Source organism: Clarias gariepinus, chromosome 16 (genome assembly GCF_024256425.1).
Source record: "Clarias gariepinus isolate MV-2021 ecotype Netherlands chromosome 16, CGAR_prim_01v2, whole genome shotgun sequence".
NCBI classification, from domain to species: domain Eukaryota; kingdom Metazoa; phylum Chordata; class Actinopteri; order Siluriformes; family Clariidae; genus Clarias; species Clarias gariepinus.
In genome coordinates this window covers 16,761,557-16,785,000 of record NC_071115.1, presented here as the reverse complement: position 1 = coordinate 16,785,000, position 23,444 = coordinate 16,761,557, and the positions used below count along the sequence as shown (strand labels likewise).

The 23,444-nt window shown below is 41.1% G+C and overlaps 1 protein-coding gene across 1 annotated transcript in view; it reads right to left on the bottom strand.

Annotated features, from left to right (window-relative positions):
- The window catches only part of usp43b (ubiquitin specific peptidase 43b), a 99,135-nt gene that overhangs the window by 36,939 nt on the left and 38,752 nt on the right, over window positions 1–23,444 (bottom strand). Inside the window, exons 3-4 of the mRNA XM_053514021.1 lie at window positions 19,179–19,279; window positions 1,915–2,007 (exon numbers count right to left, since the gene is read on the bottom strand). Of these exons, the coding sequence (XP_053369996.1) occupies window positions 1,915–2,007; window positions 19,179–19,279 (194 nt within the window). The remainder of the gene's footprint in view (window positions 1–1,914; window positions 2,008–19,178; window positions 19,280–23,444) is intronic.

Here is a 23,444-nt window from a genome sequence, read left to right as displayed (position 1 = left end):
AATTTATTAATTTATCGTCTATACCGTTTATTCTGTATACAGAGTCGCGGGCGCCTGGAGCCCATCCCAGGAGACGAGGTGGGGTACACCCTGGACAGGTTGCCAGTCCTTCACAGGACAGACGCACGCACATGCACACATACTACAGGTAATTTGAGAACGCCAATTAGCCTAATCTGCATGTCTTTGGACTGTAGGAGGAAACCGAAGCACCCGAAGGAAACCCATAAAGCACAGGGTGAAAACTCCATGAGACCGGCAAACTCCATGCACAGAGACCCGAGACAGGAATTAAACCATGACCCTGGGTAGTAAAGCGACACTGATAAAAACTTGCCCATCGTGCCACCAGTTCCAGATTATTATTATTATTATTATTGATAGATTCAGCACAATTATATTTTATTGTAGAATACTGACTTATGAAAATTTGCAAACTTCCTTTGCATTTTGTTATACACCGCCACAGTCTGTGCTGTTTAAAGCAACATCCCACTCACGGTAGTGCTGTTGTTATGCTGATATTGTTTGGCTCCACCAACGCACATCCTTCCATGTCTGGTGGAAATAGCATTAAGTGGGACTGACATTTAGTGTAATTAATAATCATTAGAACGAACCAGAGCCATCAGGCACTTTAACCAATCAAGTGTTTTTTTTGAGCCGGCACAATTCCATTTCATATAAAGTGTGGTAAATCTAAAAGTGTGGTAAATTTTACAAATCAAATAACTTCTTGATAGCAGAGAATAAAAGGCATTAATCTCTCAACTTATTACCTTTAACTTATTATAATCTTAACACTATGACCTATGACTCTATGACCTCTGATTAGAATACCTGTGAGGTGAAGTGATAAATCTAATTAACTATGACCTATGACTCTATATCAGCACCAGAGGTGGGTAGAGTAGCCAAAAAAATGTACTGCTCAAGTAAGAGTAGATGTACCTCAAAATAATATTACTCGAGTAGAAGTAAAAAGTATTCGGCGAAAAGATACTTAAGTACTGAGTAACTGTTTCATCATAATGTCTGTTTTTTTTTTTAAAGAAATTATGTAAGCAGCCAGACAAAATGATAGAATAATGTACAAATTGTTACATTTCCAAATAAATGATTAAAACTAAATATCTTTACAAAATAGCAAATTAAGGAATAAGAAACACAAATTTCCTAATCTCCCTTTTTTCACAATATAACGCTTTTGAAACGAACACCTACTGTAGGTGACATATGTATGTTTGAACAGTGTAAACTATTTCCAGTGTAAGTTTTACTGTATATTCAGTTTTCCTCCAAATGGCTCAGCAGACAGAATATAATATTAGAACATGTACAAGAGGTCGAGATTTACCATAAACTGTGTCCAGCAGAACAAATGTAAAAAAACTTATTTTTTTTTAGCCTCTAGTTTATTTTGTTAATTATATTTATGCCATTTTTCCGGGAAAAACAAATAATATTTAAAGTGCCGAATAAGTGGTTAGAAAAGTAAGGAGTCGAGTGTAGCTGAATGTAGCGAAGTAAGAGTAGCGCTAAAAGTTACTCGAGTAAATGTCGTTACTACCCACCTCTGTTAATAATAATAATTGTTGTATAATTATGACAAATAGCCTACATCATTATACAGTCAGTTGAATGTATTGTTCGATATGCAGAAGCACTGAATCAAGGTCTTCATGTTGATATCACCGTTATGATAATATGCTACACCCATAACCACAACATTTCGACCAGATACTCTGTAAAATAAATAAATAAATAAATAAATAAAACAGTGCTGGATAAAAGCTCTCCAATATTGAACCCAATGACCCCTGCTTTACAACAGGTCGATAAATCCTAGGACACCAATCAGGGGTCATCAGATGTTATCAGAGGTCACAGGAAATGGAGTTGAGCTGTACTCACCTGGTCTGGCGCAAAGGGATGGGAAGAGAGATGCAAAGAAAAGGATCGAAGGTGTGACTCTGTTTAAGGCAATGAGGACATGTCAGAGATGACCTAAGAAAAAGAAAACACAGATATATAAATAAATAAATTGGGATATTAGACTAGGGTTCACCCTCAAGGTTCTTTTCTTTGGTTACTATAGGTGTTTTACTTGAAACCTACCTAAAAAGGTTATTCTCTAATACAGAGTTCTACAAGAAAAGAACTTTTAACAAACCTTTTTTTTTTTTTTTTTTAATAATGCACTAATATAAATGTATAATAACTGGGAAATTGTAAAAACGGCACATCCTGTTATTAGAAAAGAAACAATTTCAGTGTTGGTGCTATTCTTTGCTCCATCACCTCATCAACAAGTATTTTCTAACAACACACCCTGTCCTCTTCTATCGCTTAAACAGTTAAGTACCTATATACAGTATATAGGTGCGTTAAAGGGAATAAGATCAGTTCAACAGGAAGTGATGTCAGACAGAGTCGATTAAGAAAACTTTTTGTAGTTTCCGCTAGACAGATAAGCAAAAACGTTTCCAGTTTATTGCATCATTCTTACCACTGCCTTAAAATTTTTTTTTAAAAGCACAATTCACACATCTGTTTTGCTTTGAAAATAATGCAGAGATTCTCTGTAACTGACAAACTGGATGCTCCAATTAATTGATCCAAAGACATATTACAATATCAATCTAGTAATTATTACATAAGAACTAAATACAAAAGACAAATTGGAACAATTACAGCATCGACATTCAACACCCGGCATGTAGAGAGTGAGAATAAGAGAAAAGGAGAGAGAGAGGTTTAAGAAAGGTCTATTCAGCCTCAGCCAGCTGCCTGCTCCCTCGTTCAATAACAGAGCTGCGGCTCACCCACTGAGTCTGTCTTCCTGAAAAGACACCAATCAGCTGTAGCTGCTCCCTGCATACAAACAACTCACTCCAGCTGCACAGATGAGCTGCTGAGTGCTCTGCTTAGGGCTGCCTATACACCCTGTGCACACTAGGGCTTGTAAACCACATGTGCAAAAGTATTTAACTTCATATAGCTTCAGCCACCTTTTAAACATGCTGTTATCAAACTCAATAAGAAATCAAATTAGGCGGAGTGATTTAACTAAAATACTTGAAGAACTTCCATCTACAGTATACAGTTCATATACCATTTTCATGCATGAACTATTTATACACTTCTCCAGGTTCCCTAGATATTGTCCTTAGTTTTATCTAAAACTGAATTTCGATCGTCTGAATATCAAGTATTAAAAAACACTATGCCTTAAATAATAACAAAAACAACAATATGTTAGGCTAAAGACAGCATTTCTTAGGAAACATGGTATTGTCACATTTTGAAAATAGTCTGCTTATGTGTGGCGAAGGATTTATACTATGCAGGAGAAGAATGTTTCATTCAGAATTTATTTTCACTTTCACTTTAAATCCATTCGATTGATGGAATTGTGTAATATCATCACCAGTTATCAATAGAATTTGACAGGTTTAGGTCAAAGTCTATGTTTTTGATGGCTGATCATATGACCATATGCGGGTACAAGCGGTGTTCAAGTCAAAGACTACCTTTATTTCTCTATAAAATCCCCTGCTACACTAATGCACTTATCCCAGCGTTTCACTAGTGCTTGGATTCCATCAAGGAAGAAAGTTTTCTCGGTATGCTGGAGCGATGATCAGCCTGCTTCACGTGTGAAATAATTGTGTGTACGGCTCCCACAGACAGATGTGTCTCTTGGTGACACTGATTTTCAAGGATCTGGGGACGACTGTGCCGGGCTCCGAACCACCTGGGCCAGGATCATCATTTATAGATGTGTTTAAAAAAGTTCTGTTCATAGAACATCATTAAAATGTTTTATTGCTGATAAGAGTCTCATCACCATACTGTGCTAAAAGTCTTCTATAAATGTCAATCAGTTTTACACCTTCTTCATGAGAAATTTAATGGCAAGTCTTGTTCTGACTTGAACACTCCTCACATATTCTACTACTTCACTCTTACTCGTCTTAATGAAGAATACAGGAAAATTGAGAATGAAATAAAGGTCTGTAATTTAATCTAAGTATCTCAAAAAATATGAAGAGTATGAACTGTGTGACGTATGAACTAAGGTTGGGCAAATAATTCGATTATAATTAATGAATCAACATATTCTTTTTAAATTTTGACAATACTGTACATTCCCTACTGTAGATGCTCACATAGTCCCTTAAAAACATATTACTGTGTGTAGTCATATGACTGCACTTGGCCAGTCTATGACATGGGAGCAACATGGAGAACACTTTCATTAAAAAAAAAAAAATAAAATAAATAAATATATATATATATATATATATATATATATATATATATATATATATATATATATATATATACTGTAATATATTGTCTATCTCTATTGTCTCTCTCTCTCTCTCTCTATATATATATATATATATACACACACACACACATATACATATATATACATATGCATGCATACATACATATATATATACACACACATACAGTGCATCCAGAAAGTATTCACTGCACATCACCTTTACCACATTTTGTCTCCCCAGAATTCTACACACAACACCCCATAATTACAACATGAAAAATGTTTCCTTTTTTGGGGGGGGCAAATTTATAAAAAAATAAAATAAAAATTGAGAAAGCACATAAGTATTCACAGCCCCGTGTTTGATGGGTTTCCTCCGAGTACTCCGGTTTCCTCCCACAGTCCAAAGACATGCAGATTAGGCTATTTGGCATTCCCAAATTGCCCATAGTGTGTTTATGAGGGCATGTGTGTGTACCCTGCGATGGATTGGCTTCCTGTCCAGGATGTACCTCACCTCGTTCCCTAAGCCTCCTGGGATAGACTCCAGGCCTCCACAACCCTGATTACAGGATTAAGCGGTATAGATGATGAGTGAGCGAGTGAGTGAGAGTGAGTGAGTAAGATTAGCAGCTATTGGTTTACACCATAAAACTAAAATACTTCCTGTCCAGCCTCTTAGAAACCGGTTTTGTCGATATACTTACACACATCTTCCTAAATGGCACTAAATGTGAACTTTTTACCAGCATGTCCCTGTGAACACCCCGCTGTGAACAAAGGCCGGAATATTACAGGAATACGATACTGCTCCATTGCGATCCATTTAATCGTGAAAAGGGATCTTCAGTAGGAAAACAGGTTTCCTTCACCTTGTTGAAAAAGGAAGACAATGTTGAATGAACTAGTCTTTCTGCATTATTTAAAACAATTCAGTGGTTTAAAAGGATATTTGCTGGGTGTCTGTGTTGGGTGTGTAGTCATGATTGAGCCAGGCCACTCCTTATGCCACAGATCTCTTCCTAAGTCCTGTTTCAATGGACTGGAGTGTATGTGTACCAAAGTCATTATGATGTCATGGTGTGAGACTGTGGACGTAATGACGCAGGACTTGTTTACGAGAGTACAGGAGATAAGACTGAAGCTGCGCTGTGACATTGTTAAGAACCTGTACACATCACCGCTTTGGTATTTGCTGGCTTTAAATTAGGACTCTTTCATGAAGGAAAACACAAATGGACGAATGAGCATAGCTTGAAAACAAACCTTATATACCACAGACCTTTCTTGTTGCACCCTTGCCACTCCTGCTAATGACCCTTCTGACCGGTTTCTTGTTTGGATTACTGTATAGCACTAGTCAAAGATGTTTGTACACCCTGTATTAAAATATATGGTTCCATAAGAAATAAGTTAAGGTTATCTAATCTAAAATAAAAAAAAACAGGTAAGAAATATTATAGGCAGGGCGTTCAAGTCAAACCAGGACTTTTGATTGTCACAGTTGTGAAACTAAAAACTACCTTTATTAGCGCTTAGATATCATCAAGTTCCCTCTAATGTGCAAGTTTGTGGTGTTTGAATGGTTGTGTGTACAGTTCCTACAGACAGATGCATCTCTTCCACACGTTGATAACAAGCTGTCCGTTCCACTCGACCCTGAAGGTGAAGGGCCACAGTGCTGACCACTACACCAGCATGCCACCTTAGAAATTAATTAATTAGTGGATATTACAAATTATTTTAAACATATTATGTTATTTTTGATCGATGCACTAAGTTTTCCACACAATGTTCTCTTTTTTTAAGTACTGAATTTCTTTGGAGTGGTTTTTAGACCACTTGGCAACCCTGGTAGCTCTTCTATGTATGGCTTGTACACTGACGATGGTGACAGGAAAAGAACTTGCTGTATTGAACTAAACAAAAGTACGTCTAAATGTTTAGAACGAGTTGCTGGATGACTATATTTTTGAATTTCAACTGTAAAAAAAAAAAAAAAAAAGAAAAAAATCACTACCTTTAGCACAAGCCTACTGTGAAAGCCTCTTGACTTTTTATGGATTTATTTTGAGGCTATGTTGTGGTTAAAGTCTGTTGTCAGAAGCCACTGCTGGTTTCTTATGTGTTTTACATTGTTGTTGTGACAAATGTTCCAATTCCAAATTTTACATTTAGCTGCATTGGGCGCCAATGTGTTCGAACATTTCAGATTTATTTTTTGTCTTCGTCAATTGTCTTTTTTTTAAATAGGCTTTTAAATGGATCATTTTTTTTTTAATGGTTTTAATGTCTAAATAAATGTACAAGTCAGAAACAGCAGAGAGGAAAATCCCAAGGAAGAGAAATTCAGCTTTGCTGAAATACCATTGACTAATGATTTACAAACACTGCTTCCCTTTTCCTGGTTAAATATTCACACAGCTCTTTCAGGTGTACTAGGAACCCATTAATGGACATTTTGTTGTTTTTAACATGTTTACCTACAGTATCTGGTTACAAGCGTAATGAAATGACTCAGTGACTTGGCAGCCAGGCAGGAATATTTAGTTGTCAAAACATTGTAGTGACATTAATTTGGCAGTGTTTCAGATGCTGGGACAGAGCATGACTTTGTTTTTGAAAAAAAAGGACTTTAAGGAAATGATGTCAGAACAATGTTGACTATACAGTATGACGATCGGATAATGAATGATCCCAACACAGTGCTGGAAATGCGACAAAAAAACACAAAAACAAACATTCGGGTGCAAATGAAAGTTAATCAGCATAAATGCTCCAAATAAAGACTAAAATTGCAACATTGCAAAAGCTCATTGTACCTTCTTAAAATCAACGTTGTACCAACACTGTCCCCCTGTCGTGTGCCCACCTTGAACGTCATCGCAAAATTGTTCCAACTAAAAAACGGAAATTATTCAACATTAATCTTAATGCTGGGAGTGCAAGTGGAAATGATACAGATTAAAGAAATGAGACCAAACGTTTTCACAGTTACAGGCTGCAAAGTGCCAACAAAAGTGATTGTTTATGTAACAACTTCAGCAGCAGCCTCATTTCCCCTCTCGTCTGTTCCAATCACTCAGCATTCAGCATCAATCAGCGGCCTGATCATCTGTCATTATCAGCACCTGTTTCTCACTGGTTCATGCCTTACAGTAAGTTCGATCTTTTTATACCCTTGAACGATTCATAGGTCACTCTGTGGCTTAACCAACACTCGACTAAAAATAAGAGCCAAAAAGAACCCTGATTTCCAATTCCTCAAGACTGCATTAAAAAAATATATCAAAAAGTCTCTCTCTTTGAAAGAGCATATGAGTATGTTCAAAATATGAACAAATTAGGGCTGGCTTAAGACTTTTGCAGAGTGCTGCATCACTTCAGATTCAGAACTGTGGGTGTTATGTAATACCATTTGCATTATATCATAATCAAGAGTGTTATTTATGACTTGGTTTTAGAGTTATGGAAGCAAGAACATGTACGCTTTCCAAAATTATGATTCTGGCACATAGTGATGAACTACAGATCTGCAAATAAAACTCCTCGTCTCAACAGCGCTTGTAATCATTTTAATCAATTTGACAGCATACAGTTGTTTCCTCTTGAACACTGCTGGTGTTTGTAAAAGCACATAACACCTCCCGGAATACAATACTGACTACAATAAGACCACACACACAGGTACATTCCTGCCATGCTAAATATTGTTTTAGAATTTCTTTTATTTTAAAAGGTAGGCTTACAGAAAGCAGAGCATGTACTGTACAATCATTGATCTTAAGACTCTGTTTACCTCTTAACAATACTTTTACTTTTTTTTTTTTTTAAACAGATTTTATTTCATTTTAATTTGGCATGCACTGATCCAGGTTTCATTTTTTTGGTATTTAATCATTTCTTTCTTTTTTGTAAGTATTCCCAAGCACAGGATGTCAGATTAATGTACTGACTCATAGCTGAATACCCAAGCTGATTAAGATTTAAGATTGTGAATATTTACTCTAATGGATGAAGGTATTTGATTTGATTCTTCCCAGATCAAGTAAGATTCCTAAGGATAAAGCTCACACAAATCCTCAAACAAACTAAAGTTGTGGCTGGTTGCGTAATGTTTTCTCTCTGTCTGTTTGTGTGTGTGTGTGTGTGTGTGACATAATCTCAGCCTTGCAGCAGTCTGGATTGGACGTGCTCAAGTGACACGCTGACGTCGAAAAGATATCTAGTATTTTAGGTTGGATGCATGCCACTTGCTGAAAACTAAACCACTTATTTACCTTTTCCTTAGTGAGGAAAAAAAATATTTAAAAAAATGTCTGGTGACATACAGTATTTTACTAATTTATAGGACGTTGTCTTTTACAGATGTTATCTGGAACAGTGGACCAATAATTGTTCACGCAATGTACAGTTTATTGCAATTACTACACTCTGATGAGCCATAACATTAGCACCACATAACAGTAACACTGATTATCAACTAGTCGCAGGGTCACATGGGCCCCCAGGGCTTATTGATGCCTGTGGGGTGCAAAGGCTATGCAAGTCTGGTCAGATCCCAAAGAAAAGCCAACGTAGCACAAACTACTGAAAAAAAAAAGTATAATGTTGGCTCTGATAAAAAGGTATCAGGACATTCCCTGCATCATAGCCTGCTGTGTATAAGGCTTCGCAGGCAAAGAGGTCAAGGTTGTTGATCTGGAATCAGACTGATTGAGCATCCATGTAATGTGATGGAAAAACAAATCTGATCCATGAAAGCACCACCTTGCAACTTCAAGGATCAGATTTGTTTGTCCAGCACATTCCATGGATACTCTAACAGACTGAGATGGGGAGAATTTAAAATCCAGTTCAACAACATTGACCTCAATCTGGTAAAGCATCCATGGAATGTGTTGGACAAACAAATGCGATCCATGAAGACACCACCTTGCCATTTTCCTTGCAACTGAAAGGATAGTGCCAGACACACCTTCAGACGTCCTGTGGAGTTATGCCTCGAGAGCTCAGGGCTGGTTTGGTGGAACAAAGGGGAATCCACACACTATTGAGCATAATGTGTTAAGGTTTTAATCTTATGGCTGATTGCTGTATGAGCATAAATTTTATTTAGCTACCACGAGCTGAAGCTGTTTCCAAAATTGGAGAAGGAAAAAAAATCTTCATAGGTTAAATAAATGTTCATACCATTCGAGCTGGCAATTGAGTTGGCACAGCCCTCCAAAAAAAGGATTTGGAATCCTGTGAAAAATCCAATATTCATGTCATGCAGTCTGTAACCCATCAAAAGGTTAAACTGATGACAAAACTTCTTCTGAATTATGAAACCAGCCTTCCCAGTAATAGGCCCGGGCCGCAGCGCGGATACTTGGACATCTGCCAATCTGTCCACATTATTAGGAACACCTGTACGCTCGCAAGTTTACGCATCATTTAATCCGGCAATCACGTGGCAGGATCACACTGCAAAAAAATAAAATAAAATAAATAAAATAAATAAATAAATGAAAAAAATTATTAGATCCAGATCCAAATACCTGAGAGCTTCAGGTTAAGTTTTCACCAGACTGGAGAAAATATGGTCTCAGTGACTTTGTCCATGGTTTGTTTGTTGATAACAGATATGCTGGCTTAAGTATTTGTTATGGTTTTCCCTGTATTCCTCCCTGTTTTTGTGTTCTTTAGGACTCCTATACTGACATTTCCATTTTCCAGCATGCACTTCACCACAATCATGTTGTCTCTACTGTATTCACCTGCGCACTGTGGAGTTTGATTAGCATCTCTATCTATGTACGAATCGATTTTTCGGTTGGGTCTTGTCTTGGGGCTGCTGTTACTGTTCGTTTATTCTATTGTTTCTTTGTTCTGGTTTTTGATAACATTACCATTAACCATAGTTTAGCCGTAGTCATAGTTTCCATGGTAATGCTTATGTTTCATAATAGCAAATCTATAGAATCTAATTGCTGATCTACTGGAATAGGAAGGCGATGGTAACTACGGTGAGCAGAGAAGCATTGCACAATGCACAACATTTTGAAATGTAATGCAGAAGGCTTCCAACAGCGGAAGAGTGTATGAAATACAGATTGGCAAAAGAAAAAAAAAAAAAAAAAAAAAAGCATCATCAGGTGGTATTTTTCAAGTCCAGAGCCTGGCCCCAAAATTCAGGAGTTCTTCTTCAATTTACTGATAACGTTAAAAGTTGACTCCCATACAGTACCTACGGTTACATATTTACAGCATCGTATACCATCCTCCTGTCATTAATCACAGTGCAACTGTGGCCTAACTGCATTAAGTGTGATACCTACAGTACATGTGATTATTCGCTAAAGCCTACTGTAAGTTGTAACAATACAGAGGCAGAGCCAGTTCTAGTGACGCATCGATGCCCATCCAACTAAAAATATCAATAGCAATCTGTAAAAACATCATGTATGCCCTTCTAATCTATAAGAAGCACAGGCCTTCGTCTGGGAGGTGAGACATTGAGATGTGCGGAAGACAGAAACAGAGACTGATGCATATTGATCAGATCAGTTAATCAGACTCTTAAATGTCTCATTGAGCTCAAATTATTTCATTAAACGCTGAATCATTAAATAACACACTTAGTCACTGATCACATCTGTCATGCTGTCACAGTGGCTCAGTGACTGTGTGACTTTCTCTACTATTCACTCATATTGAGGCAGGTTCTGTCTCAGCAGGACTGTACTTTTTGGCATAATCAAGTATTGCCAGATTCTTAAGAAAGGGGAAAAAACTCAAAAATACAGAATATATAAACTCTAATTTAAATAATGGAGGCACGAAAGTCTCACACCTCTGCTTGAAGCTCGCAGACATTTCATATCACTACATTACTACTTTTACCATTGGTATAAGAGAGCTAGCATAGATCTATTCATAAAGTTTTAACTAGAACTTGTCTTTTAGTGTTGCATTAGCTGATCGGCTTATTGAAATTAGCAGTTCCCTTTCAGTCGATTCACTCGGTACAACACATATAGTATGGGATATCACGCCCTCTCGTGTCCTGGCTGAAGCCACCTTTATTCACGCCGTAAAGGCAGGCAAACCTGTGGTGACGTAGGTGTAGCCCCGCCTACACCTATAAACCATCGTCGCCACGGTTGACCCTCAGTTCTTACGCTCTTCACCTCGCTGTGAACACCTTTTCCGTAGAGTTTTCTAGGTGCTGCTAGTAAACTCTACGTTTTACGTTACAAGACTGCGCTTAAAATCAGCTTAACTGCTCTTGTTGGCGTTAGCGACAACAGCCTCATTTTGGTGAGTCGTCTACCCGCGGGGCGCTGACTTTTAAGTTCTCTGTCAGTCAGAACATTAGCGACATCTCAGTTAGTTGGCTTCTGTTTAGCTGTGCTAACAGCGCTAGCTAGTATGAGCATGGAAGCTAATGTAGCTAAGAAGAGGTCCGCTGTTCGCCCCTGTCCTCAGGAGTGCGGCTTCTCCTTGCATGAGAAGGACCAGCACGAAGCGTGCCCCGTCTGTCTGGGGATTTCTCCATGCTAGGAGAGCTCTAGCTGAGCCAGAGTCATGTGCGCTTTGTCGCCAGGTCCGGCGTTCAACGCTGGAAAGACGGGTCACGTTCGTGGAAAGGACCCTGGGGAGAAATACAGTCGCTCAGCAGGACCCCCTCCTTTCCGAATCAGCAGTCCCAGCTTCGCCTGTGTCTGCTGACGAGGAATTTCCGTCAGAAGTCCCCGCACTTAGCTGGGCGGACCAGATGGAGTATCTCGAGGGGTCGGAGGACCGTGGGCTCTCCTACAGCGCTGGCCAGCAGCCAGGCACCGAGCAGCATGCTTTCGAGGACGATGACGTGCTCGACATCGGCCTAGAGATACAGGGCTTGTCGGAGGACGAGCATGAAATTTTGCCGCCTGCTCAGAGCTCAGCTGCTACTGCGTTAGCCGCTCGGGACGACACTTCATTTTTGGCTCTCTACCGCCGAGCGGCCGAGAAGCTGGAGGTGGAGTGGCCCTCCCCGCAGCCGGCTCAAAAACCGTCAAGGTTCGCGGGATTTTTTCTTCCTCCTGAACCGACAACAGTTAAGAACTGCTTGCCCATGTTTCCCGACTTTGTCAGCGAGTTAACGTCGTCATGGAGCAAGCCGCTGTCGACCCGTGTATCAGTGCCCGGTTACGGACAATATTTGGAATTAGACGGAGCTGAGAAGGCAGGACTAGTTAGCCCACCGCCAATGGAGCCATCTTTGGCTGCTTATTTGGCACCCTCGCATAATCATGGAGTGTCTGGCCCTACTCTCCTTCCGTCTAAACATTGTAGATTCTCCTCTGCCCAGCTGGAGAAGATTTACCGCGCTCAAGCGGGCACTGCTCGTGCGCTCAACTCCGCTACGCTGCTTCAAACATATCAGGCAATGTGTTTGGCAGAGCTCGGCTCACTGGTGCCTCAGGAGAGCCCGTTTTGTGCGCTGCTTAACGAGGTCAGGACAGCGACAGACTACATTTTGCGCATGTCTCGTTGTGTGGCTCTTTCCCTCGGGAGAGGGATGGCGAGCGCAGTGGTAGCACAGAGGCATTTATGGCTCACACTCTCTGACATTCCAGATAGAGACAGGGCTGTCTACTTGGACGAACCGCTGTCTGCTGAGGGTTTGTTCGGCCAGTCACTCGATGCCATTCAGGCAAAGTTTGACTTCAGAAGGAAACAGGCCGAAGCGTTGCGAGACATCATTCCGCAACAAAGGTGAAGCCCAAACAGGCTCGAAGTATGACCACTCCGCGACCACCTCATAAGAGACCACCGCCGGCAGCTAGCTCGAGCTCTCGACCGGTGAAGCAACAGCCTCCCAGGCAAAACCCACGGCAGTCGGCCTGGGGTATGGGCCCCCCACCGGGCGTCCGAAAGGATTCAGCGACTAGGAGGAAGAATCCTCCCTCTCCTAGCTCAGATTTTAAAGAGAGAGGAGCTCAGGGAGACACTGTTTCTCCTCTCTCAATGCCGCCCAAGAGGCCGCTACGTTATGTTCAGGAAATCAGTCCCAAACGGCGCTGCACTTCCCTAACACAGTCTCCCAAGCACAGCCCCCCCAAACACACACACAAGTGTTCATGTTCAAGTTATGAACCCCAGTTGGGGCGTGTTAAAAAGTTCTCAGGGACTTACAGCAAGTACCCTCGATGTTTACAGTGTGATTGCCCCAAAAATGGTGCATTTTGTAAACCATGTGAATGTTACATTATTAAAACCAATAAAGAGTTTTCCTGTTTACAATGTTGCAAAACAAAAAAGCCCAGTGCCATCGATGAGGCTGCACTCTGGCGAAACGCCAGGGGGCAGCAGACCCCTTTCAGAAATCAATGCAGGCCGGTTGGCGTCCCACGTTCTCGAGTGGCGCGCATGCGCAGTCTCGACATGGGTGCAAAACACAGTCGCTATGGGATACCGACTACAGTTTCGCATAAAGCCACCGCGCTTCTCTTCCATAATCAACACCGAGGTGTCGGACGCCGCCGCAGCGGTGCTTCGGGAAGAGATAAATTCTCTTCTGAGCAAAAGGGCGATTCAAGTGGTGCCTCCTTCGGAAGCGAACTCAGGTTGGTACAGCCGGTATTTTGTCGTTCCGAAGAGGGGGGGAGGACTGCGTCCTATTTTGGATCTGAGAATATTGAACACGTTTCTAAGAACGTACAAGTTCAAAATGCTTACCCTGAGGCAACTGCTAAATGCAATAGGCCCGGGAGATTGGTTCACTACGATCGATCTCACAGATGCTTATTTTCATATAGCGATCTTTCCGCGCCACAGAAAGTTTCTGAGGTTTGCATTCGAGGGCGTGGCCTACGAGTACCTAGTGCTGCCGTTCGGCCTGTCACTAGCTCCCCGAACGTTCACGAAGTGCGCCGAGGCGGCGCTGTCTCCTCTTCGGGAGAAAGGCATTCGCATATTAGCCTATTTAGACGACTGGGCACTAATAGCGAGCTCAAGCGAGCAGGCAGAGAAACAGACAGCACTAGTTCTGTCTCACATTCAGACTTTAGGGTTCTCAGTAAATATGCAGAAAAGCTCACTGACTCCGAGTCAACAGTGTTCATTCCTGGGTCTGGAGATATGCTCCGTTACCAGCTGAGCACGTCTCTCAGAGCACAGAATAGCCGCGTTTCAGCGCTGCCTTGCTCTGTTTCAGTTGCAACACAAACTTCGTTTCCGAGTGTTTTTACAACTAATGGGAATGATGGCGTCTATGATCACTGTGGTGCCTCTCGGGCTGTTGAACATGCGTGCGTTTCAGCGCTGGGTGCGCTCTCACCGCCTATGTGCGGCGCGCCACCTCAACAGGAGGCTGACGGTGACACCGTCATGCATGTCAGCCCTTCTGCCCTGGAGGGAACCCAGGCTATTACGTCAGGGCTCTCCGATAGGCAGGGTATCGTTTCGCAAAGTGGTGTCAACAGATGCCTCCCTCAGCGGCTGGGGCGCTCTGTGCGACGGCTCCGCGGTCAGGGGGGCGTGGTCACAGGAACAACGCAGGCTTCACATCAACTATTTGGAGCTGTTAGCAGTGTTCTTAGCCCCGAGACATTTTCGTCTGGCTCTAACAGGCCATCATGTTCTGATCAGGACAGACAATACAACAGTGGTGTCGTATATAAACAGACAAGGGGGGACTCGTTCACTTCCCCTGCTGAAACTATCTCATTCTCTATTGCTATGGTCCAGTGTTCATCTTCTGTCACTCAGGGCCACTCACATTCCAGGGCACCTGAATTTGGGGGCGGACCTTCTATCCAGAGGGGGCCCGCTTGTGAGGGAATGGAGATTACACCCATGGGTGGTAGCTCAGATCTGGGAGCGCTTCGGCAGGGCAGCAGTGGATCTTTTTGCATCCAAAGAAAATGCTCACTGCCCACTATTCCTCTCCATAACAGATCGCATTGCCCCACTGGGGATCGATGCGCTGGCACACCCCTGGCCCCCAGCTCTATTGTATGCTTTCCCTCCGGTAGAACTGATTCTGCCTGTCACAGAGAGGGTACGTCAGCAGGGCCTGTCACTAATCCTGGTGGCACCTCATTGGCCGGCGAAGTTGTGGTACGCAGAGATAGTCAGCCTGCTAGCAGCAGAACCATGGAAACTTCCTCTCCTCAGGGACCTTCTGTCTCAGGCAGGGGGAGAGGTAGTGCACCCGCGTCCCGAGCTGTGGAACTTGCACGCTTATCTGTTGAAAGGTCCAATTTGTTAGCAAAAGGGCTTCCCCCGAATGTGATTGACACAATCCAAAGTGCTCGGGCCTTGTCTACTAGAGGTTTATATGCTTACAAGTGGCGAGCATTTGAGCAATGGTGTCAAGAACATAATGTTCTTCCATTTCAGTGCTCCATGGTGGAGATTTTGTCTTTTCTACAAGAACTATTAGAGAAAGGCCTTTCCTTCTCTACTATTAAAGTGTACTTGGCGGCTATATCAGCCTGTCATGTTGGTTTTGACGGAGTGTCACCAGGGGCTCATCCGCTGGCAGTACGATTTTTAAAGGGAGTGCGACGTCTGCGACCCACTACGAGGTCCAGTGTTCCGTCTTGGGATTTATTGTTAGTGCTTGAGGCCCTCTGTGGTCCTCCTTTTGAGCCAGTTGAGTCTATAGATATGAAAATTCTTTCATATAAGACGGCACTTCTTCTTGCTTTAGCGTCTGCTAAACGAGTGGGCGATCTCCACGCTTTGTCCGTGCATCCATCCTGTACGCAGTTTGCTGCTAATGGGTTAAAGGTTACTCTACGGCCGAACGCGGCCTATGTACCGAAGGTCGTCTCCACTGATTATAGCTCTATGGTCTTTGACCTTTATAGCTTTTTACCTCCTCCTTTTGCTTCTGATGAGCAGAGAAAATTGCATAATTTGTGCCCCGTACGTGCACTACGGGTGTACATGGACCGTACAGTAGATATGCGCTTATGTGATCAACTGTTTATCTGCTTTGCCAGTCCAGTAAAGGGTAAAGCGCTGTCTAAACAGCGGCTTTCCCATTGGATTGTGGAGGCTATTACACTAGCTTATAGTAGCAAGAGTGTCCCATTGCCTCTGGGTGTGAAAGCACATTTAACGAGAGCTATGGCAACATCATGGGCTCTGTTCAAAGGAATGTCTGTGGGTGAGATTTGCGCGGCAGCCAGTTGGTCCTCACCACACACTTTTGTCTGGTTCTACCGACTTGATATAACGGCCCCCTCGGTGGCTCATTGTGTCCTCTCTGCGGGGTCCATGATGCAGTAGAGTAGCTATCAGGGTTCTTGTGACTAACTTTGATAGATACTCGGCGGGGCGTGAATATATGTCCCATACTATATGTGTTGTACCGAGTGAATCGACTGAAAGGGAACGAATGGTTATGACTATAACCTCTGTTCCCTGAAGGAGAGGAACGAGGTACAACACATTGCTGCTACACCTACGTCACCACAGGTTTGCCTGCCTTTACGGCGTGAATAAAGGTGGCTTCAGCCAGGACACGAGAGGGCGTGATATCCCATACTATATGTGTTGTACCTCGTTCCTCTCCTTCAGGGAACAGAGGTTATAGTCATAACCATTCGTTCTGTGCTTAATTGTGACCAGAAACAGTGCGGTGCTTGTGAATCATTGACCTAATTAATCATGTCACAGACTAACTGTTTGTTCTACAACACTTGTGATCCATAGTTAATGCTAGCAAAACAAAAAGGAGACACTGTTAAAGAATTGAATTTCTCTGTATTGTAATCCATCAGGGTGCTGGTCTGAGTTCATGAGCTGTTTTGTAAGCTCTGCATATATTTAAAGCAGATTATTTTAACATATACAGTACTGTGCAAAAGTCTTAGGCACCATACTATGTGCTGTACCAATTTTGTTATACATGTTTATCATGTCTGCATAATTATGTACAAAATCATTCAGTATTAACATATATAACTTAAAAATTAATAAATAAATAACATTACAGGAGAATATATGCATGGCTGGAAAGAAATAATACAAGACAGACCAGTTTTTAGATAGAAACAAAAAACCTAATGTACGCTCCAGGGATTTCATAAAAATAGAGCAAGCTCAGTAAAACCTAACAGCTGTTTTCTTATAAAACTGCACAAATCTGTGTCTAAAACTCCTGACAATGAGTTTTCACTCCAAATATATTTATAAAAGTTTCTTTTATGCATGTTTCCAAAAGCATCTTTTTTTTTTTTTTACTTTTGCACAGTACTATAAGTAAAATAGTTGTTAGGTTTTACTGAGCTTGCTGGAGAATACGAGTTCTTCTGGTAACTTTGTCGCACTCGCTCCATTCTATTTTTATGAAAACATTAGGTTTTTTGTTTCTATTTAAAAACTGGTCTGTCTTGTACTATATATTTTTTTCTTTACGGCCATGCATATATTCTCCTGTAATGTTATTTGTTTATAAATTTTTAAGTTATATATGGAAATACTGAATAATTTTGTACATAATTATGCAGACATGATAAACATAGTATACACTGTAACAAAATTGGTACAGCATATAATATGTTGCCTAAGACTATTGCACAGTACTGTATAATATGCTGCTTACAGACATTAACACTGATTATCAATCATATACAGTACCAGTAAACCGTCCACAGTATCATGGCCACCCAAGGCTCCCCCATGTCCACAGGGACCAAAGGCTAGCCTGTCTGGTCCAAACTCACAAATAAGATAATGCAAAACAAAATTCAATGCTGGGCATGACAGAAAGCCCGCAGATCCCATTCTGATCAAGGACCCATGATACGCGCCGGACAAACAAGCTCCACCTACGGAGGCCCCATCCTGCAACCCACAGCATCCAAAGGATTAACTGGCAACGTCCTGGTGAACAACACCACAGCACACATTAAAAGGCTCTGTGAAGCCATGACGCAAGATAGCCACTATGGGAACCCAAAACCTAGGTGGTTCTAATATTAAGGTTTTAAAATGATGGCTGATTGATGTGCACTATGAGGATAACTATTGTTGATTATTAAGTAAATATAAATCCTAAAATCCCTATCATTATAAAGAGATTGTACGACAAATCCCAACCACACAACTGAAGAAAACCGAACAAGCTGATATCAAGCCTTACAAATCCTGGCCATGGGGCATTTGTTTCCTTGAAGGGTGAAAACATCATTGATTCTTGTGTGTGTGAGAGAGAGTTTAAGGTTAAACTGCACTATGTGGGAGGGTATATGATGAGTACCTCCTGGATGTTCTTGTTTTAAGCGAGACTGAAGTGTACTTTTTAAAATGCAGGGTTAACATACTGTACTGCCCCGAAAAACACTCCGATCCCAATACCTTGGGCTTAGAACCTTAATTTTTAAGCTTAACAATAGTATTCCAGCAAAGTTGGATGATTCTTCTTAGATAAGTTATAGAAAATTTAAACATTTTCCAACCACTACACTGTATTACAACAACTACTGTATGTTAAATAAAAAAAAAAGAAAACAAGATATTTAAATATATTTAACTTATCTCATTCACTTATCCTGTACAGGGTCGCAGGATCCCTGGAGCCCATCCCAGATGACTAGGGGTACAGAGCGAGGTACACCATGGACAGAGTGCCAATTCATCTCAGGGCACAAGCACACACATGCTCACACACTACAGGCAATTTGGAAATGCCAATTAGCCTAACCCATGTCTTTGGACTATTGGAAGAAACCAGAGTACCCAAAGGAAACCCAGCAAGTACTGAGAGTTCATTTAACCTGACGAACACATACCCAAGGCAGGAAGATCATTATTGGAATACATTATTGAGGCAAACCCCTGACCTACATATGGTACTGTCATTGTAGTGTAGTATACAGTAGTTACATGCACTCACTTGTACTGGGCCTGAAAGTGCTCCTGTACAAAGCTGTGACGTACACCAGGTTGCTGATCTGGAAGCTCTGAGATGTCCAATTCCTCCCCTCCGTCAATATCCTGAAACGACAATAACAAACAAAAACAGTAATTCGAAATGCGCCGAAGGCTTCTGTCAGATACCATCACTTTTCCTTTAACACATCTAAAAAATATTAAAGTGTTCGCTTGTACCAGGAACTAAAAACAGTAATGTTGCATCACTCAAATGCCATTATTTTTTGCAGCATAGATTTTTCTGAGCTGAGATCAATAGAGTAGTGCTTTGTAAGAAATTACAGAGACTGCTAGACAAGTGGGTTTTTATCTGGTGTGATCTCAAGCCAAACACCTCAAGTTCTTCTCTTGCACACTAGCTCCTTTCAGATATAGCCGGTACAAAGTGGGAATATTGCGCTGTTGTTGCGCCTCTGGATCCTGTATGAAAGGAACAGAGGTGGAAACTGAGGTCGCTGCTGTCGTGCCTTTAATCTGGGAGCGGAGGGAGTAACGGGTGAGACAAGCTCTTTGTGAAAAAGGGAGTATCACATCACGGGACGGGTGTCTGGCCTGAGACGTGTCATGCATGCCGACGACAGCACGTTTAAAAAAAAAAAAGGTAGCAGTTAGCAGCTAAACCACTGATATCTTACATACTGTAGCACCTCAGCTGGCCTTTTTTTTTCCAAAAGCGATGGTATGTGTGGTCATGGATGCATTTTGGCAAGAAAATACATCTTTAACCTATTTTAAACTACTTTCAACCCTTTTAAATACACTGTCGGTCGCTCACTGTTAGTCACCAACTTTGCCAGTTGCAGGTAGTTAATTCTGCCAGTCATGGAAGGACGTGTGTTGGCATAGTAAAAGTAACTGGTTAAACAAACAAATAAATCATAATCTGTCAATAATGAATGGTGTACTGTAGGTGTATGAAGGCAACATCATATTCGAGGTCATGCTGTTGAGAGAATGCTGTTGTGCTGTTTACCATCATGGAATTGATACCTTTGGCACCTGAGTCGCACCCTTGTGCCTACGACATCACAGCCGTTATGATAAACAGCACAACAGCACTCTCTTATGTGATACTGCTTAAATAGACACCTTCGTTTGTTAAAAAGTTACAATGCATTTACATCATGATCTCCAAGAAGCAGGGAATGAGAAACTTGTACGTTACAACCTGAAGATAACATCTTTGGAATTTGTGTGCAAATTTTAAAATTTTATACATTTTATAATAATGAGGTGCTGCGAATAAAAACAAAAATGATTAAAAATATATTTTGGGCAGGTTTTTTTTTTTTTTGCATTTACAGAAAGAAATCGCCAGATGTAGTGTTTGTAATCCACCTCTGGATCTGATTTTTGAATTTTGAAAAATTTTGCCACCAAAAACTCAATCTCAAACTCTGTCCCTTATTATTCTTTCACATTTTTTGACACCTTGGACATAAATTCAAACCATGAAATTAAATTATAATTAAGCTAAAAAAAATAATAATAATAAATAAATAAATACATAAATACATTTCTCATGCACCACTTAATGTCTTGAGTTTGTTAACCAAAGGGGCCTTTCAATGCCAAGTGAGAAGAAGAGACTCTTTTAAACCCTTACATAGCAAGTACATCTCTGTGGCTCTTATCGTCGAGACAAGGTCATCAACAGACAGTAAGGGAGACTGGTACAGCTGAGCACTGAACTCAACAACAGGCAGGTAAATTATGGAGAGATGTTGAATAGAGAAAAAGGGAAGGAAAATCTGGTTAATGTCGATAGTGTACATTATGATAAAACTAACTCAGATTTCTTGGCTATCGGGGCAAAGCAGCAGCACGGTGAGTAGCTATGAGGAAATAAGCTAACACCAGCTACTGTATGAGGAAGTTGTGTTGATAATTCATATATTAAATTAGAAAAAAAAACTGGAAGTTCAGATTATAAGAAAACAACACATTAAAAATTTAAGTATAGGTAATACAAAATATAGGCGTGTAATCTGAAATATGAGGGAAATTCATTTTGTGGCAGCACATAAATGGAATCTGATCTATTAAACTGTCAAAGTGGCTTCTTTGCACTTGGGAAATGCACATTTTCTTCTTTCATTATCGCCTTCGTCCGCTTCAGGTTCTGCTCTCCACAATCTCTCTCACCTTCATTGGCTTTATCCTCATGCATCTCCTCTTTTCTTTTCCTTTCTTACATTAATTCTTACACTTTCTTGTCTACACCATTTTAATCTAATTCCCCTCAGCCAATAATTAGGGTCTTGAAATGCATGCAAAGTGGCACTTGAGCATACAATGTGGGACAAAATACTCTGCAGCTCCGTTCTTAATGGCTGGTGAGGTTGAAAGGTCTAGTAGCGTCTCTGGTGGACTTAAAGCAGCAGAGACACGCCTTTCAGTGCGGCAAGTTTATGAATGAATTATTCATAATGAGGGCAAAATAATAAAAAGATCAAATCCAAAGGCTTGGATACTAAAATGAACCTAAATTCATTATCAATCTCTAAACAACGCCATTTCGAGAGAATTTTATAGTACTGTATACAAAAAAGTATACATTAGATAGATAGATAAATAGATGGATGGATGGATGAATACTTTATTGATCCCAGAGGAAATTAAAGATATCACACAAAGACAGGGTTTATAGATGTGATTGCACACTGCATATTTCACATACACTCAGTAGACACAGGGTATATGCAAGAGCTGACCAAAATTACTAGTGCATTGATAACCTTCAAGAATTTATCTGCGTATTATACATGTAATACTGAAATTAACGAGCAGACCCTGAAGCTAAAAGATGAGCATGTTATACTGGGTGCACAATGATATATATAGCAGCAGAGCCTTAAGCCTAGATCTCCCAGTCCACATTCCCATGCCCCTGCAGAGAGGTGTTGTAAAGCCAAATGGCTTTGGAGACAAAAGATTTCCTGATTCTGTCAGTTGAATAGCTTTGCAATAGAGGTCTTCCACTGATCATACTCTTCGGCTTGGAAAAAAAAAAAAACAACTACCAAACCAGCTCTCCTGACCACCTTGTCCAAGCTCGTAGCATCCCTACTTCTAAGCATACCTTAAAAGTAACAAAAAAGTACAATGGAGATGACAGACTGGTAAAACATCTTCAGGAGCTTATTACAGATGTTAAAAGAAGACTAGTCTGCTCAAGGAGAACAACTACCTTTGGCTTTTCTTGTACAGCTAGTACATGTTTACTGGCCAGTCTAATTTTTCATCAAGCTACAGCCTCGTTTAATTGTAAGATTTCACCATGTCAACATTCACTCCCTCAATAGAGACGGGTAGAATGGGAGACATGGACGACAAAAGTCAATCACCATTTCTTTTGTGCTGTGATGTGCAGCTGTAGCTGGTTTAGACTACACCAGCCATAATGTCTTCACCAGGCCATAAAGTTCTCACCAAGCTTCGGTATTCGCCCTCCTATGCGTCCCTAAATGTAAAGTCTGAGGTGCATACAGTAAACAGGATGGAGGTGAGGACAGTTCCTTAAGGTGCTCCTGTGCTACTGACTATAGCGTCTGAGATGCAGTCCCTCGTCTTGACATACTGTGGCCTTTGAGTTCATCTGCAATGCGGATGACCAGATTTGAATCCACATGCATGTCAGTTGTGTTGGACTGTTAAAAGCTGGAGAAATCAAATAAGCACCTTATCCACCTTTTCCCTTTTCGAGGTGGGAGAGGGTCTAATGAAGCAGATAATGAAAGGCATCGTCAAAACCAACTTTCTGCCTGTAGACAAACTGTAGGAGGCCTGTGGAGATGGTAAAACATTTCAAAAACGTTTAAACGTCTTCATGATGTGAGACGTCAGTTCCACAGGCCTGTAATCATTTAGATCTTTAAGCCGCTCTTCTGTAGAACTGGGATTTATCATGATGTTTCTTCCAGAGAGCTCTTGCTATAGTATGGGTGAAAATTGAGACAGTAGTTGAGGAGGACAGGAGGTGATACTAGAACAGAAACAAATCACTGGCGAAGGGCAGAGGCAGTCAGAACAATGGAAGAACTGGTTGAACACATTGGGCCTCACTACATGCCTCCTTTAGACTGAACTTGAGCTCTTTTTAAATGCACTTAAGCTCAGCCTTCTCACCATCCTTAAAAGCCTTCTTCTCCAGGTCCTTACAACACACCCCAATCAGTACTTTCAAAACAGTGGTTCAGATTCTCCTCAGCCACAGGAGACCATTTTC